General features: G+C 45.0%; 1 protein-coding gene across 1 annotated transcript in view; it reads left to right on the top strand.

Moving 5' to 3' along the window:
* The window catches only part of LOC123761095 (uncharacterized), a 90391-nt gene extending 72682 nt beyond the window's left edge, over window positions 1–17709 (top strand). Inside the window, exons 2-10 of the mRNA XM_069339454.1 lie at window positions 1098–1259; window positions 3625–3720; window positions 4066–4272; window positions 4513–5896; window positions 8813–9069; window positions 12162–12349; window positions 13992–14114; window positions 14780–14876; window positions 15734–17709. Of these exons, the coding sequence (XP_069195555.1) occupies window positions 1182–1259; window positions 3625–3720; window positions 4066–4272; window positions 4513–5896; window positions 8813–9069; window positions 12162–12349; window positions 13992–14114; window positions 14780–14876; window positions 15734–15898 (2595 nt within the window). The 5' untranslated portion in view covers window positions 1098–1181 and the 3' untranslated portion in view covers window positions 15899–17709. The remainder of the gene's footprint in view (window positions 1–1097; window positions 1260–3624; window positions 3721–4065; window positions 4273–4512; window positions 5897–8812; window positions 9070–12161; window positions 12350–13991; window positions 14115–14779; window positions 14877–15733) is intronic.
* Window positions 17710–19162: the final 1453 nt, after the last annotated feature.

The raw sequence follows: 19162 nt of genomic DNA, 5'->3' as shown, positions 1-19162 counted from the left end.
GGCCTGGAGAGACAAGTCTTTGTCAGGAGGAGCTAGGCGGTGCTGACAGAGACAAAAGGTTTTAACATGGTTGGAACGCTGACTTGTGGCACTCGACGGGGGACAGGAAGTCGGCGGCTTGTCGAAGGTCCCCCTACAAAACGCTGAGCGTCAGCTTTTGGGTCCGGCTTCTCAATCTTCTGTCGACAGGGTGTCATTTGGGATTAATATTTCCATTCTAGCGTCTCAGGAGCCCACTTCGGACACACTGTGCGCATGACCGTAGTTCCATTTTTTCCCCCACTTGAAATAAACACAAAACTATCCATCGAGATATCTCTCCATCTTTCTAGCCATCAATATATCTATCCATCCATCGATCCGTCTATGTATCCATCTTTCTATCCATCTACCAGTTCATCTCTGTGTGTGTCTCTCTCGCTGTCTGTCTGTGTGTCTGTCTCTTTCTCTGGCGCTGTTTCTCCCGTATACAAAATATAATAGTCTACCACTGGCGTATAAATAGTCGTCGGTGACAAGAGAGAATGGGTATGTGTGAATTTTCTAAAAAATAGAATAGTTCCCCATTTTCATAGAGAAAGAGGCGGGAAGCTTGAGAACGCCTTGAAGGTGTGGTGGGGGTGGGGAGGGATCATCTTTATTATGCTACTACGGGCAAAGTATGGATAGCAGGAAATGTCTGTTAATTTTCCCGAGATCAGTGAATAATAGAATAATTTACTATAATAAAAAATGCTGTTTTAAAATGTTTATTTTCAAAATGTTTGGCTGTGTAGCCGGCGGGTAATGGCCAAAAGATTGTCGTGGAGGGTGTCTGAATGTAGCGCTGACAAAAGCTGTTCCCTTTGGAATTCTGGATGTCCCCGATAGCCTATGTTCATCCCGTACCCCAAACCATTCCCCTTACAAATTTGGGAAAGGTTAGCCGTAGGCATCTGGCTTCCAATTTTGAACAGTGATTCTCTACTATACATACAGATTATATTACAGTCTATAAATGCAATATATTATTTTTAACTTAGAATTTGCCTGACTGAAATGCTCCACTACCCACTTGTTCCAGCTCCCTGGAGTGACCAAATGTTCTTGTCCTGCAGCGTGGGCGTGCTGCCGGAGGTGAGGGCGTGGCGGGTGGGCGTGCGTCATGAAGGGGGTGCCTGCTGCCTGCCCTGAGTGTGGCCATGTCCTCCAGTGCCAGCCATGGCCCTGACCCGGGCCCGGCACTCATCCGCATCAGCCCCGCACGGGTGCACACCCAGGTGAGTGGCTTTGTTTACATCCACGCACGGGTGTAATCCCCCGCTGACACCACCACCACTACCACCACCACAACAACCACCACTATCGTTATCACCATCTCACGAAGAACAGAAGTAAAACTCCTCATTCCCAGGCAGGTAATTTCACACCGACATTTAATTAACTTGAACCAACATTTTCTGCTCGGGGCCCGCCAAGCCCTCACGCGAAAGTCAAGGTCAATGGGGCGGGTTATAGGCGGTTAATGGTAAACACTATCAGGAGAAGGTGAGGACAAACTTAATGGTGGTTAATGGTAGTTAGATTTTGTGGGGTTTAGATCAGATAGTTGGTAACTTAATAGTTCCAAGAATACCTGACGCTAATGGGAAGAAATAGACTTACAACAATAACGTGTTAATGGTAGAAAACCATTCATTTTGAAGGATAGCGATATTGTGATGGTTTAGATAACATTATGAATGGACATTGCTAATCGAACCGAGTAAGGGGAGATTAACAATAAATGGTTAAGGGGGGAAAACCCACTTAATGTTAAGGAGTGTGATAATGGGGACTCTATACCAGTATTAGTGACATCGGTAGGTAATGGTTTCCCATTGTCGGGGGAGAGGAAGCCTATTAGGCTTATCGAGGTCTCACTCCCCTCACCCACAACAACTTACTCACTCCAGAGTAACTATATAATGCTTGGTAAATCGAGTCACAATCACAAACATAAGGGAGCCTGCCCAAACGCCTCACCCTGCCTGAGAATCAAACTCGGGTCCAATCGGTTGCGAGCTGAAAAAAGTTACAGCCCCGCTCCTGTGCCAGGTAAGTCCTCTACGGGCTCACCATAGCCCGTGCTACTTAGATTTTTTTGTTCCAAGTAGCTGAATCTTAAACACTTGTTTAAGATTCAGTTTAGATTCAGATTAGATTTAGATTCAGATAAGTTTAAGATTCTGACTGCGCTATAACCTCTATACGCTCCAGGTCAGAGAACAGGAACCACACAGCAATAACCAGGTCCACAGAAGAACTTATGGGAAAATTTAGCCAAAAGCCAATGGCAAGAGGCACGCAAGAACCTGACTTAGAGAGTGGAAAAGTTTTCAGCGCGATGGGCAGCGGCCCGGGTAGCACCTGCAGGTCTCTGGTGCTAGGTGATTACTCTTGGGCATTTCTTTAGGGTCTCGGTGGATGCTCACAAACTCTCCTTCTCAATTGACAGTGCAACATTACTATAGCCTTGCTATGCAGCATCCCTCTCTCATCACTTGATTGCTTCAAGCGTAGGTTAGACATACATATTAATGAGTTTGGATAGGAGCTGTCACGTACGGACCTAATAGACCAGTTTCCTTAATTCTTATGTTCTTAAGTCTTTCTGCCAGCGTTCTGTACACCATCTATCTTTAAATATTTGCTGATCCTTATACAATATTTTCAATCATCCTTATAACAACTTAGAAGTTTATTTTTTCATTGCTTTATGCCTTCTACTGGTTTTCTTAGTTCATATTTAGTTACGTTAGTATTTAGACCTGGCGACAGGTACTGGAACCAGGTACGGTGTTCAGGACGTAAGGAATGAGCATAACATTTGTTGTAATTAGTTCTGTTGTTAGTGTGAGCCCTACGAGGAGGCAATGGCAGGGGGGCCTTATTTAACTTGCATGGTTTGCTCATTGAACCTTCATTTTCAGGCGTATTTTCAACCTATTCCACTTTCTAGAGTTATCTTTTCACCGTGTGACACTGAATCATTAATTCCCCGCTTTTTTCCACCCACAATCTCCAGACTTTTCCAAGGACCTCCACGACCCCCGCTCCCAGAGCAGAGATAGATCTTTGATTTCCCTGAAGCCCTGCAACCACTTGGGCTGGATGGTAGAGCGACGGTCTCGCTTCATGCAGGTCGGCGTTCAATCCCCGACCGTCCAAGTGGTTGGGGGCACCATTCCTCTCCCACCAATCCCATCCCAAATCCTAATCCTGACCCCTTCCCCGTGCTATATAGTCGGAATGGCTTGGTGCTTCCTCGGGAGACATCTCCCGTCACGCAGGGTGCAGTCCCACCTCCACAGATCTCCAGTATCATCTATTGATGCTGGTAATGGCTCCAAAGGGCCACCACTTACGGGCTATTCATGCCCGTGCCACCTTTTGGGTGGCTTCATCTTCATCAATGCTTCCTCCTCATAGTTCCCTTCCCATACACACAGAGATCACACTAACGTGATGCATCAAATGAACAAATCTAGATTAAGGCAGCGTCTGGGATGCTCCCGGACGCAGGTTCGAATCCTCGTCACGGCCCTTGTGGATTTGTTCCCTTCCCTTCCTCCGAGTCTGACCTGTGTCGCTCCGCTCCGGCAGGTGACCCAGACAGTTCGCTACCGGCCAGTGAGGTCACTCCTGCTGCTGAGCCTCGTGGTGGTCGTCTCTCTCTTCGTCCTCTTCACCCTCTCCCAGGTCAGTAACCCCCGCCCCGGGACACCCGTCCTGGACCTCCTCCCGAGGGTCGCAATGACGGAGATGGAAGAGCACAAGGGGAGGGAGGGAGAAGAGAATTGAAGGGGTGAGGATGAGAGAGAGAGAGAGAGAGAGAGAGAGAGAGAGAGAGAGAGAGAGAGAGAGAGAGAGAGAGAACCATAAGTACTTCCCACCACATGCGTGAACAGGTGTGATCACAAGGGTTGTTCACTGGTCAATTGCACATGTCCTTGGTAAATATTGAATCCTTTTCTCGTGTCGCTAACAGGTATTTTTACCCCCTCTCACCCCTACCTGCATCTCTAACAGGTGTTGTGTCGACAGATGGCGGTGGTGCACCACACAATGATGGCGCAGCTGGGGGAGCCTGGGCGGCTAGGAGGCGCTGGCGTGGGCGTGGCGGCTGCCAGCGGTGGCGCGGGCGGCGGCGGCGGCGGACGGGCGGGCAGGGCACCTCATAGAGCCTGGCGCAGTCAGTTCAATCAGTTCAAGATCGAGCCGCTGCTGATCCGCAACGCCCCGTCCGTCGAGGCAAGGCCGGCCATACCTCACACTTCTGATGCTCTTTTGTTTCTTGTGTTTTGTAAACAAAACCTTTATACCTGAGGAAGATATCGTTTGAAGAATTATATCCCTCTGATAAATTGTGTATTTACATTGTCTTAAGCAAACGAGATGGTGGATAGTTTCTGTCTGGTGGATAGTAGGATAATTAATCCACTTACTGGTGGATAGTAGGATAAGTTTCGTTTTCTTATTTGTTTTCTTCAGGTCAATACAGCTTTGGCAGCCAATCGTCGACGCGCCAGTCAAGTGGCCGCTATCATCGTCCGAAATTCCCTCCTCGTCACGCAGTCTGATCGCTACAACGACTCCACCCACGCTGTTTCCCGCCCTGCTGGAGCTGACGCCGCGCCGCCCACTCCCGCCCGCGCCACGCCCTCGCCGCTACTTCACCCACACGTCACCGCCCACACAACGCTCGTCACCGCCCACACAACGCTCGTCACCGCCCACATCACCCACTCCACAAACTCCTCCCCACACGCACCCACAACTTTCACCCATTCTAGGCTAATATATCCCCAGCACCCAGCTGCTGGGCAAGGCGGGGCCCAGGGCTCGACACGCAGCAGCAGCAGCAGCAGCAGCAGCAAGCGCAGACACCGCCAGGAAGAGAGAGGGAAGCAGGAGAAGGAGAATGCTGACGACAGCATAAGACACAGACAGAAAGACGAACGGGCAAGTGCCAAAGAAGTGAGACATAATGCAGGTGTTGAAACGAGGCATAAAGCAGGTGCTGAAACGAGACATAATGCAGGTGTTGAAACGAGGCATAATTCAGGTGTTGAAACGAGGCATAATACAGGTGTTGAAACGAGGCATAATGCAGGTGTTGAAACGAGACATAATTCAGGTGTTGAAGCGAGACATAATGCAGGTGTTGAAGCGAGACATAATTCAGGTGCTGAAGCGAGACATAATACGGACGATAAAGTAAGCCGTAATGTAGGTGAGGAAATGAGACATAATTCAGACGAGAAGGTGAGAAGACACACGGAAAGAGAGAGAGGCACCAGAGGCACCGACGCCAGAAGCGTGGCGTCCAGGCCCCAAGTGAGGGACCCAACGACGTCACTAAGGCGTCAGGAAGACGCTGCCAGACGACGCTTCCTGAGCAAGGCGAGGTGCAGCAGCGCGGACGAAGAGTGCGATAACCTCATAGGAGCGTATCAGAACATCTTGCTCGGCTCCAAACACCCTCCCCAATCGCCTGCACACACAGCAGCTGTTACCAGCAGTGCCAGTGCCAGAGGAGCACCAGAGGCAGGTGCCACAGCCACGAACGATGCACAGTCTCCCTCCACACATCCCTACGTGAGTCGAAGCCCATCAGAGCCCGCAGGTGAGAACGAAGACATAAAAGCCACCACCAAATTACCCGAAGTACCAGGTACAGAGTTCGGCGAGGCAGAGAAGGAGTTCGAACCGCTGTACCTGCGAGAAGATGACTACGATCTCATGGACAGTGGGATCACCACATCAGCATCACCGGAAGAAGTCATGGCGACCTCCAAGGCTACCAGGGCTCCTCATCTCACCGAAGAACAGCTGAGAAATCTTCCGCTCTGCCCTGAGATCCCTCCCGGGCTGCGTAAGTCGTTGAGTACTCTTTGACACCTGGATTTGAACCTCAGATCATCCAGGGGAATTAAATACCATTAACCCACGACGCTGGGGGGATTGCATCTTATAAGTGTGGTTGTTGTTGTCAAATGTGGCAATACATATCAATGTTAATTTATGTTAAATGGATTTAAATGTTAATTTTGATCACACACTTCACCAAACTTATTTATTTCGTGTTAAGGTTAATGTTATAATCCTCATCAAGCCTGATGATTGATGTTCCCGATGTCTGGATGGATGAATTTATATGTATATGGATGGGTGAATATGTATGGATGAATGAAGCGATTGATGAAAGAGGGGTGAATAGATGAATGAATGGATGAATAGACGATTAGATGAATAGACAGATGGATGAAGGAATGTATGCATGTATGAATAGATGAGTGAAATGTATTATTATTTAATCAATACCATCATTCCCCCAGGGAAAAAAAGTACAGTTGCAGTGCCGGAGAAACACAGAAATTGTGGAAAAATCCATTAAAAATATATTTTATTTACAAAAGCAAATAATTTCCATCGCACAAAAAATGCTAAAGGAGGCATTATTTCCCATTAAAAAGCAACTAATAATCACGTTTCAAAAAGGCATAAAACAGTTCAGACACCCCAGGCAGGTGAAGGGTGAGACAGGTGGTTGTGAGGGAGGGGGAGGCGAGGCAGGTTAAGGTGAGGTATGAGGTGAGGTATAAGGTGAGGCAGGTGAGATATGAGGGAGGCGGAGGCGAGGCAGGTTAAGGTGAGGTATGAGGTGAGGCAGGTGAGGTATAAGGTGAGGCAGGTGAGATATGAGGGAGGCGGAGGCGAGGCAGGTTAAGGTGAGGTATGAGGTGAGGCAGGTGAGGTATAAGGTGAGGCAGGTGAGATATGAGGGAGGCGGAGGTGAGGCAGGTGTCCACCCTCTCTAAAGTGCCCCTTTAAGGACCCCGTCGAGTCAGCACTTGGGACCGGTATAAAAGTGCCTTTATTGGGTTTCTGGGAACATGCTATTTTATATAAAAAAAAGGAAAAACACAAAATTATTATAGTGAATATATATATATATATATATATATATATATATATATATATATATATATATATATATATATATATATATATATAAAAGCCTCGTCGATCCAATTATAACATTTCACTTCAACTGTATAATTGATTGATTTGTTAAATCTAAAATATATATATTTGTCCTAAAATTAACAAAAACACTGGTGCGTGATAAATCCATTAAGATAATTTATAGAAAAATATACATATTGGAAAAAAATATTATGTATGAATTCTTATGAAATTAACCACCTTTTTTAACGAATAAAACAATATATGTGATTGACACAATGCATATAATTCAATCATAGGCGGACGACTTCCCTGAGAAAATGGAATATCACCCTCCAACGTAATTGACAGTTGATACTATCCCAAGAAAGCTTCTAATGTAACCACTACGTTTTATTAACGTAATTACCATTGTGTGAACGTAGTAAAACTAACGTCTAGTTACGTTGTCTGGGCTGGTTATAGAGGCATTGAATCCCTCTTATAATCTGTTTTACAAGATTATTTTAGATATGGTTAGACATATATGTGTGAATGAGTTTGGGTGGATATAAATAGCAGCTGCCTCGTATGGGCCAATAGGAGCTCAACCCGTCCTGTTAATATCACGTCGCATTTAGACGTATACTCTACTCAAGGGCAAAAATTGGCGTACTAGAAAAGGGTAGCGGCTCGCGAAATTGACAAACTGTCCCGTTTTCTGTTTTGGGTCCTCTGGTAAGTTAGGATAAAGGGTTTAGTAAAACAGTTTCTTGACGTTGGGGAAACCTTAGGAGGATATAGTGAGGAGGTACCTATTTGGCACGGTCCCACTTCAATACGTCACCCCTCTCGCTTGGACGAACTCCAACGGGTTTTATTCTTCACTTGAAACCCACTCCGAGGTGTTCCGTCAGGTTAATTGTCTCTTCTCTATTGCAAAACTCTTTGCGAGATCATCAGGTAAACTTTCATATGCAAGGTATTATTAGCCATTACCATTATTAGCCATTATCAACCATTACAGTTGATCTGCAAAATGGGTTCAGTGTAGGTCTGGTCAACATGCTTCAGCCACGTTATTGTGACTCATCACCTGCACTATTCATAGTACACACAGAGATCACACTAACGTGATGCATCAAATGAACAAACCCACAAGGGCCGTGACGAGGATTCGAACCTGCGTCCGGGAGCATCCCAGACACATGCCTTAATCGACCGAGCTACGAATGTGTGGATGACACCTATGTCAGTACGTTTTAATATATCGTGAATGGCTGTGGCAGTAGCAGGTCTCATCAACTGTATCAACAGATGTAGCAGAACATAAATCCCCCAGGCAGAGGTAAATCCCCCAGGCAGAGGTAAATCCCCCAGGCAGAGGTAAATCACCCAGGCAGAGGTAAATCCTCCAGGCAGAGGTAAATCCCCCAGGCAGAGGTAAATCCCCCAGGCAAAGGTAAATCCCCCAGGCAAAGGTAAATCCTCCAGGCAGAGGTAAATCCCCCAGGCAGAGGTAAATCCCCCAGGCAGAGGTAAACCCCCAGGCAGAGGTAAATCCCCCAAGCAGAGGTAAATCCCCAAGCAGAGGTAAATCCCCCAGGCAGAGGTAAACCCCCAGGCAGAGGTAAATCCCCAGGCAGAGGTAAATCCCCCAGGCAGAGGTAAATCCCCCAGGCAGAGGTAAATACCCCAGGCAGAGGTAAATCCCCCAAGTCGATTGTCAAGATAATCGACTTGAGAATGGTCCAGGACGGACCGAAACGTCGTAGTTGCAACATCAATGAGTTTAATTCATGTGCCGTCTTAACAGTAGCCATCTGCCGTCTCTCCCCTCCAGTGGGCCATCTGGACATCGATCTGGACCAGCTGGAGAAGCTGCAGCTGGAGGATGTCCTGCGCCAGCTGGAGTGGGTGTCGTCGGGAGGCCGGTGGAGCCCGGCCCAGGAGCCAGAGCACCCCTGTCTGCCTCGCCATAAGGTGGCGGTGATCCTGCCCTACAGGGACCGACTACACCACCTGGTTATCCTACTCAGCTGGCTACACCCCATCCTACGACGCCAGCAGCTGGAGTACACCATCTACGTCGCGGAACAGGTTGGGCACAACTTTTACAAGTGTTCAAAATATATATATATTTCCACTCTCGTGTTGCCATTCTCCATTTATACTTTTAATTTTTCGTTGATATTAAGACGCCAGAACTTATTGTGCTGCGAAGAAAATATTGTTCATCTTAAGATATGCTATAGACCGCCCTTGAGACCCGGGGATAAGGATCAGGGGCCAGATTCAGGAAAGCACTTACGCAAGTACTTACGAACGTGAACATCTTTTTTCAGTCTTTGACGGCTTTGGTTACATTTATTAAACAGTTTACAAGCATGAAAACTTGCCATTCAACTGTTGTTATTGTTTTAAACAGACTCCTGGTGCTTTGGAGCTTATTAACTGTTTAATAACTGGAAGCAATGCCGCCAAAGATTGAGAAAAGATGTACACGTTCGTAAGTACTTGCGTAAGTGCTTTCGTGAATCTGGCCCCAGGCTCCAACAGGGAGTAGGGTCTAACATCCTGGGAAGAGTATGTGCTCCTATACGTCATCACTGCCCTTGAAACTACATCTAATGTATTTTGACCCAACTTGATCTGTTCTAACCCAAGCTTACCTATTCCTATGCTAACCTAACCTATCACATCCTAACCTAACCTATTATTTTAATCAAATCTAGCCTAATCTACTCAAAGAAAGCCTAGTGAAAATAAAAGATTAAATGTTGCTCACTCTACGAGTAAATGGCCGCTAGTCCACTTGAAGAGCCTCGCACGATTACTGCATATATGTTGTAACAACCATTAGTTTGTTTATCAGCAGGTCTCTTATTGGGCTTTCCAAAACCTGTCGTTTTCACACAGACCCAACCAGTTTGGGCTGGACGGTAGAGCGACGGTCTCGGTTCATGCAGGTCGGCGTTCAATCCCCCGACTGTCCAAGTGGTTGGGCACCATTCCTTCCTCTCCCGTCCCATCCCAAATCCTTATCCTGACCACTTCCTAGTGCCATATAGTCGTAAATTACGCCTTGGGCCTTTCACCTGATAATTCCGTTCCGTTCCCGGAGCCCGTTTGCTCCCCTGAGGGCCGCAGCTCTCAAGTGTAGGTGTGTACTGCTGATGTGTAACACAAGCACACATTACGGGCTCACCATAGCCCGTGCTGCTTGGAACTTGCTCTGAGTAGCTGAATCTATAACAGCAACAACAACAAGCACACAACAGCCCTACTGCAAGCCTGACGAATCATTGTGTTGTCCTTACTGCAAGCCTGACGAATCATTGTGTTGTCCTTACTGCAAGCCTGACGAATCATTGTGTTGTCCTTACTGCAAGCCTGACGAATCATTGTGTTGTCCTTACTGCAAGCCTGACGAATCATTGTGTTGTTCTTACTGCAAGCCTGACGAATCATTGTGTTGTCCTTACTACAAGCCTGACGAATCATTGTGTTGTCCTTACTGCAAGCCTGACGAATCATTGTGTTATCCCTACTGCAAGCCTGACGAATCATTGTGTTCACCTTACTGCAAGCCTGACGAATCATTGTGTTGTCCTTACTGCAAGCCTGACGAATCATTGTGTTATCCCTACTGCAAGCCTGACGAATCATTGTGTTATCCCTACTGCAAGCCTGACGAATCATTGTGTTGTCCTTACTACAAGCCTGACGAATCATGGTGTTATCCTTACTGCAAGCCTGACGAATCATTGTGTTCACCTTACTGCAAGCCTGACGAATCATTGTGTTATCCCTACTGCAAGCCTGACGAATCATTGTGTTCACCTTACTGCAAGCCTGACGAATCATTGTGTTCACCTTACTGCAAGCCTGACGAATCATTGTGTTGTCCTTACTGCAAGCCTGACGAATCATTGTGTTATCCCTACTGCAAGCCTGACGAATCATTGTGTTGTCCCTACTGCAAGCCTGACGAATCATTGTGTTGTCCTTACTACAAGCCTGACGAATCATTGTGTTGTCCTTACTGCAAGCCTGACGAATCATTGTGTTATCCCTACTGCAAGCCTGACGAATCATTGTGTTATCCCTACTGCAAGCCTGACGAATCATTGTGTTCACCTTACTGCAAGCCTGACGAATCATTGTGTTGTCCTTACTGCAAGCCTGACGAATCATTGTGTTGTCCTTACTGCAAGCCTGACGAATCATTGTGTTATCCCTACTGCAAGCCTGGCGAATCATTGTGTTATCCCTACTGCAAGCCTGACGAATCATTGTGTTCACCTTACTGCAAGCCTGACGAATCATTGTGTTGTCCTTACTGCAAGCCTGACGAATCATTGTGTTGTCCTTACTGCAAGCCTGACGAATCATTGTGTTATCCCTACTGCAAGCCTGACGAATCATTGTGTTATCCCTACTGCAAGCCTGACGAATCATTGTGTTGTCCTTACTACAAGCCTGACGAATCATGGTGTTATCCTTACTGCAAGCCTGACGAATCATTGTGTTCACCTTACTGCAAGCCTGACGAATCATTGTGTTATCCCTACTGCAAGCCTGACGAATCATTGTGTTCACCTTACTGCAAGCCTGACGAATCATTGTGTTCACCTTACTGCAAGCCTGACGAATCATTGTGTTGTCCTTACTGCAAGCCTGACGAATCATTGTGTTATCCCTACTGCAAGCCTGACGAATCATTGTGTTGTCCCTACTGCAAGCCTGACGAATCATTGTGTTGTCCTTACTACAAGCCTGACGAATCATTGTGTTGTCCTTACTGCAAGCCTGACGAATCATTGTGTTATCCCTACTGCAAGCCTGACGAATCATTGTGTTATCCCTACTGCAAGCCTGACGAATCATTGTGTTCACCTTACTGCAAGCCTGACGAATCATTGTGTTGTCCTTACTGCAAGCCTGACGAATCATTGTGTTGTCCTTACTGCAAGCCTGACGAATCATTGTGTTATCCCTACTGCAAGCCTGGCGAATCATTGTGTTATCCCTACTGCAAGCCTGACGAATCATTGTGTTCACCTTACTGCAAGCCTGACGAGAGAAAAACATCAGTTAAATTATTGTTAAAGTATAAACCCATAAGACAAAAGCTGACATGACTTAATAGTTGGAAGGGCTGTGCTAACGCGCCAACTACCTGCCTGCAGGCGGGCAACGCGACCTTCAACAAGGGCTCCATCATGAACGCGGGCTTCATGGAGGCCTGGCAGCGAAGTGACGCCAACTGCTTCGTCTTCCACGACGTGGACCTTCTACCGGAGAACGACCGAAACATGTACTCCTGCCCTCCGCAGCCCCGGCACCTCTCCGTCGGGGTCGACACCTTAGGTTACAAGTAAGCACCATTCCTTTCCCCCTTCCCGTTCCATCCCAAATCCTTATCCTCATCCCTTCCCAGTGCTATATAGTCGTGTAAGGGCTTGGCACTTTTCCCCTGATAGTTTCCTTTCCTTCCATATGCTTCTTCCGTCACTTCCGCTGGTGCCAGGCCACTTGGACTGGTCGGTATTCAACGACGGCTTCGCTTCTTGCAGGTCGGCGTTCCATATCCTCCCAACAGTCCAAGTGGTTATAGGCGCTTTCCTACGTTCTCATATCCCAAATCCTCGTCCTTGTATCCTATCCAAGCGGTATTCAGTCGTACAGACTTCCCGCGAAAACACACAACGAAACTGTAACGTTGCTACAACGTTTTAAAACACCTAACAACTTTATTGCAAGTTGTAACAAGCGGAAGGAGGCAGTTATGTTGTGTGTTTGCAGAGTTAGAGTTTCCTACCCGCCAAACACACTCCGAAACTACGACGTTGGTACAACGTTCGAACAAGTTTTAACACCTCCTAACCCGTTATAACAACCAATATAGCAAGTTGTAACAACGCTCTAATACGTCATTAACACGTTAAGCCAAGATGTAACAACTTTATTACAAGTTGTAACAAGCGGAAAATAGAGACAGTTTCGGTTTGTGTTTCCAGGGTATATACTACCTTGCCTGACTTCCACTAGTAATGCATCCTGTAATTCCCTGCAACTTTCATACGTAATGTTTTAGTGAAAGTTATTGTGCAACTTTTGTCGTGCAACTACAAAATTACATGGTGAAACTTTTTGTTTGGGATGTTAATTGAATACTTCAGGTTAAATTTATTTATGAATTATGCATTGGACATATTCTATGCATTAATTGTTCTTTCTGATTAAAGTCTAAAGCCACAGTGATCACCAAATGTTCAATATTGATAACTTGATACGTTAGTACATTATTTCCTCACACACACATACACACACACATCTGTACACCAGTTGATTGACAGTTGAGAGGCGGGACCAAAGAGCCAAAGCTCAACCCCCGCAAGCACAAATAGGTGAGTACAAATAGGTGAGTACACACACACACACAAACACACAAACACACACATACACACAAACACACACATACACACACATACACATACACACATTCCCATAGGCATTACACTCATGCACGTGCACAAGCACACGCACGCAAGCACCTACGCTTTCATGATCGCACGCATCCGTGCACACCGGCCCACACACACACACACACTCTAGTACACATTCACACACACACACGACTCGCTGTGTGATGTCATTTATCAAACATATGGCAGTGATAATATAGCTTTAATGAGTACCTTTACGCACTTCCGTATTGGCCTTAACACCTATCAACCGCGGAATGGTCATTATAAAAGTTTACTGCCCAACCAGCAAGGCCTACACTAGCCATCATACATGATTCAGAACTATACAGTATACATACACCGAGAAGCAAGATATATATATATACACAACACTCGATGATTACATTCCTGTATGATGTATCCGCATCGAAGGAGTCAAATTATTGAAGGATTGGCTGGATTTAAATAGGAGTTGCCTCGTATGGGGGGCCAGTAGGCTTTTTGCAGTTACCGTCATTCTTATGTTCTTATTAACGTCTCACTCTACAGATTACCATACTTCCTGCTGGTGGGGGGCGTGTTGAGTGTGAGGGGGGACCACTTCCTGCGGCTCAATGGCTACTCCAACATGTACTGGGGCTGGGGTGGGGAGGACGACGACATGGGCTACAGGTAGGCCACGCCACACGGGTGTACATACACTCTCCAAGGTGTACTGGGGGGAGTAAATAGTTTCCACCGTTCCACGTCTGGGATGATCTGGGACGTTGGTTCGAATCCTCGTCACGGCCCTTGTGGATTTGTTTCCACCTGTTTACTTGGGGTAAATAAGGAAGCTTGGGGTGCTGAAATGGTATTGTACCTGCAGATTAGTATTTGCAGTGATGCGTTAAAGTCTGGTAAACAGAAGACATTGTGTCATGAAATAATGTAAATCATCTGAAACTTGCACATGTGAAAACATAGGAAGTGATGACGTTTCGGTCCGTTTTTTTGGGACCATTCTCGAGTCATTACTCGACTTGATAATGGTCCAGGATGGACGGAAACATCGTCGTTAGTTCAGGCTTACTTTCAGAAGTGTGGGTTGAGTGCCTTAAGTTTCAAGCAGGTTACTGTGACTTACCCTCTTCAAACTTAGATAAATTTTGATAATAAAGGCGAGATTTTGAGCACCGCAAAACATATATCATGTGTTTTAGATCAATAATCTGCACCTCAGAGTGTCTCTGAGCATTTCCTACCTAGCGACACCTTGCACCTGGAACCTACACCTCTGTGTGTATAGTTCCTATGTGTGTGTTTCACCAGAAGTAACGAGGTGTTTGTGTTGACAGGATTAAGCAGTCTGGGCTGAGTATTACCCGGCCGCCCAACATGCTGGCTCGCTACACCATGATTCGTCACCTCAAGCGTCGACCACTCACCTGGAAGGTACGTTCTTACTCCCTAGTGCCTGCAACAGGAATTTTCCTGATGCAAACAGATTCTAAGATCTTGACAAGCGTGTATATATATATATTCAGCGAGAGGCGCTCCTTATTCCTCGATGTATACATACATTAAGAGTATACCGCAGTGCCTTTGGTCAGGGGTATAGTCAACTTAAAAAACTTCAGCCTCACACACATTGGGTCCACGGTTCGAGCCTCCTACAGCCTCAGGTAAATGAAATGGAAATATAGTCTACTTTTCTGAAGCACTCCTCCCCCCTCTTCCTGGCACTGTGGTGGCACTCCCCCTTCCCAGGTGGTGATAGATCTCAAGTCTTACACCAAAACAAACATACCTTGGCTTACATTACCTTGGATGGCGTAAGTCAAGGGGAGTGACTGAGGTCTGTTCTAGTTTTTTTGATATACATCAATTAGTTGATGCAGTTCCGCAGATCAATTACAAGACATAAAAAAGGGGGTCTTGAAATTGCCCCAAGTCTATTCAGAATTTATAATAGTGGTAAGAAATTTGTGAAAAAAGTGATCCAAGCAAATATTATTTTTGCAATAGGATTGTAGACGATTGAAGCGAATTATAAGCTATCATTATTGAATCTAATAGTTTAATAAAATATAATAGATGCATGAGGGAAAAATTGATGGATTTAAACAGGACCTGACACGTGTTAATAGGACCTAACACGTGTTAATAGGACCTAACACGTGTTAATAGGACCTAATACGTGTTAATAGGACCTAGCACGTGTTAATAGGACCCAACACATGTTATATTTTTAATGGGGTGGCAATTTCATTTGAAGCACACACACTGGTTGAATGTTTCTGTGGCCTCAGGTCCGCGGGAAGTTGGTGAGGACATCTGGTCGCCGGTACCGACTGGACGGCCTCAACACGCTCCGGTACAGCCAGCTGGCCCTCCACCGGCACCCTCTCTTCACCCACCTCCTCCTTGACGTCGGCAACCCTCCGGAGAACCTGGTCCGCCTCGATGCTCACTAGCGCGGCTGGTAGAGCCTTGTCGCCAGCCACTACGGCTTTGGTGTGTGTGTGTGTGTGTGTGAACGTGCGCTATACACGTGTAGTCGATTTGTTTGCAGGAAGAGCAATCATTGCAAACATTAGTAACTTGGTTTGGCAGTTTTTAACCCGGATCTAACACCAAATTCAGAGTTATAAAGGTTACGAACTTAAATATAAATTCGTGGCCAGACAGGTAAATACGATACACTGACACAGCCCGGGTAGGTGACGCGAGTTTAAAAAAGCCTCAATCACCAACCCTAAACTATGTAAATAATCCCCCACAACACTCCGTAAACAAGGAACAGCCATTATCGAACTCTAACCACCTCTTGTCTCACTTAAGCGACATTTTGCGCAACAGTTGGGAGTTGCGTATTAAGAATAGTTTACCAAAATGTGTGTGTGTGTGTGTTGTGTATGTAAATGCTGAACTGTCTCACAATACACCAGCCCGCAATACACACACACACACACACATGTGTTGATGTGAATGCAGCTTAAATATGCGTGCGTATGCAATCAATGCAAACCAAAAATTCCTACGAGACGCACTCAACACCTCTAGAACTAAATCGAACGCATGTAACACTCCATAATATATATATAAATGATCTGAGCATTGTTCACGAGTCACCCCACTCCTTCCGTCCCAGCCCCACTTCATAAATATTAACTAGATGTACGTCAAACAATCCGCCAATCTGGATTCGAATCGCATCTCTCTGAATGCTTCAATCACGTACCGCAAAATGCAAATAATTGTCAAAACATTTAACCTAACCTATGCCAATATAACTATAAACAAAATTATAATGTAAAATAATATTTACATAAATTTTAAGAAATCTCGTTTTTGGTTGAACAGTATGTGGATTACTCTGTGGGGTCGGGTGTAGCTTGGCAGCGAGGATTAACTGATTCGACACCAGCACAGACTAGGGTAAAAAGGTTGAATATATTTATATAGAGAAGCTGGGTGCTGGCGGAGACACGTGGTAATGCTCTTAACATACTTTAAAGATTTGTCATTAGATTCTAAAGAACATATTTGCGTCACAGAACAAGTCATAAAACAATATGGTGAAGCAATGCTCCTGAATAAACTTACACTCTTGGTGATTGCTACAGAAAACATGTAAGATTATTACCTTATCCATTATAGTCAAACATAAGACTCTTCTGCCGCATGAAACTTCTGTTGATTCGAATGCTGTGTTTATATCGTGCTGTGAAGGATTCGTGTGGACACTCTTGTTTACACACTATATTTGAGATAATAATTGCATGTGTGTCGTGTATATGTGGGGAGCGAATGTGTGTGACGAACCCACTCAATGTGGGTTCTGGTCGTAGCTTCATAGGAACGTGAGGAGGTTTCGAACTTATGAAAAGTACTCGTCTCAATTTTTTTTTCATCTTCACGCTCAACTTATTTTTTTATATACGTATTGATAGATTTTTTAACTGGGATGATTCGGGACTGTCCGTTTGTATTGACAAGTCATCGTTTAAGGAATCCAGAGGTTGTGTGCGAGATATGCCTCAAACTCAAGAAATTTAGCAATAAGTTTCGACCATATATAACTTAAGTGTGCCAACAGCTCTCTTTGTTTATTAAATGATATATGTACTTTTGTAATAATAATTTGAAGACACAGTAGACAGCAGCGAGAACACAACATAGTTGACATAGAAACAAATGCACCCAACTTTATTTTGGGGGGGGGGAATTTATTTAATCGTGAAATTCTTTGTAATGTTTAGAAATAAAATTGTAAATGCAGAAATTGTTTTATAGACCAGCCCGTCCCTCTCACGCATGGTTAAAGGTACCCACTCATAGTGCAAGGGTCCAGAATGCCTACTTGTAGTGCACGACAATAATTCGTTCTACAATAAGGGTATATCACCAAACTGAATTCCGTTTAATGAAAAGCTTCCTTGACCGTCTTTGTAGTGTAACTTATAAGAGTGAAAATCTACTTTAGTTTGCCCTAAACTCCATCATTTGAGACGGACTCTGATGATTTATAAAAGTATTGAAGGTAATTTTCAGGAGAAAATTGCTAAGCTATTTTGCCCAATTTGACTTCCTTTGACGTGGAAGGATCATGCAGACAAGGAACTCGGATAGGAAACGGAATTAAGGAATGTTGCCCAACCCACTTGGACCGTCCGGGATCGAACGCCGACCTGCAAGAAGGAGATAATGACTACCCACCAATTTTAGGCGTTGAGCGCATCAAATGAGCTCACACCAGACTGATTTAGTAAAACGTCAGGAGTATCTACCAATGGATGTATTTTATGACAAGTTGAGCGCCATCTGTATTAATACAACAGTACCAATTTACATACACATTCTAAATTTAACCAGCAGTTTAGACATTATTTACGTCATTTAACAGGTTAACCTGTAAATCATTCTCCAAGTTACTCTAGCCTGTTATGTCCTATGTTGCGGTGATGAGTATAATAATGAAGACTCATTCATCATGTTTCCTTTCACCTGTTGCCTCTGTCCACCGAGCAGTAAATCGGAACCCCAGGAGTTAAGCAACTGTTGTGGGTTTCATCCTGGGAATTGGCTGTAGTTGGCCTAGGCCCAAGGCCTAGGGAAAGGACCTCGATAAGCTTAACCGGCTTCATGTCCTCAACAGTGGTAACTAGGAACTAAAAGCTGAAATTTGAGCTAATAGTTACCCTTAAATTAAACGTTTTCTTTACTTGGAATGAGAGAAAATGAAACGTTGATGGGGTAACTCAGTAAAAAAACATCATCGGTAGAATTAACTCTAGTTTTATAGTATAATAATAATAATAATTAGTAATGGTAATGTCTTCTCACAGACTTAATAACATAGGATAAAAACCCACACGTTTGTATTTGTACAATTTTTAGACAGAATTTACACCAAGTCTTTCGCACTGTCCTGAGTGCTTTGTCAAGCTCTAAGTGTGTGATTAGCACGAAACTTACATCTCAACGTCTAATCTTACATAACCAACGTCATTAGACGTTGAGGTGTAAATCTGGTCGTAATCACACACTCAGATCTTGACAAAGCACTCAGGAGAGTGCGAAAGACTTGGTGTAAATTCTGTCCATAAATTTCTCAAATACACAAGTGTGGGGTTTTATTCTATGTTATTATGTCTGTCAGAAGACATTACCACTACTTATTATTATTATTTCTGAGGCATATTATAATACATAATACATCGGTGTATATATATAGG

Source organism: Procambarus clarkii, chromosome 41 (genome assembly GCF_040958095.1).
Source record: "Procambarus clarkii isolate CNS0578487 chromosome 41, FALCON_Pclarkii_2.0, whole genome shotgun sequence".
Lineage (NCBI taxonomy): Eukaryota > Metazoa > Arthropoda > Malacostraca > Decapoda > Cambaridae > Procambarus > Procambarus clarkii.
The sequence above is the reverse complement of the archived record's forward strand: the minus strand, read 5'-3'. Positions and strand labels throughout refer to the sequence as shown.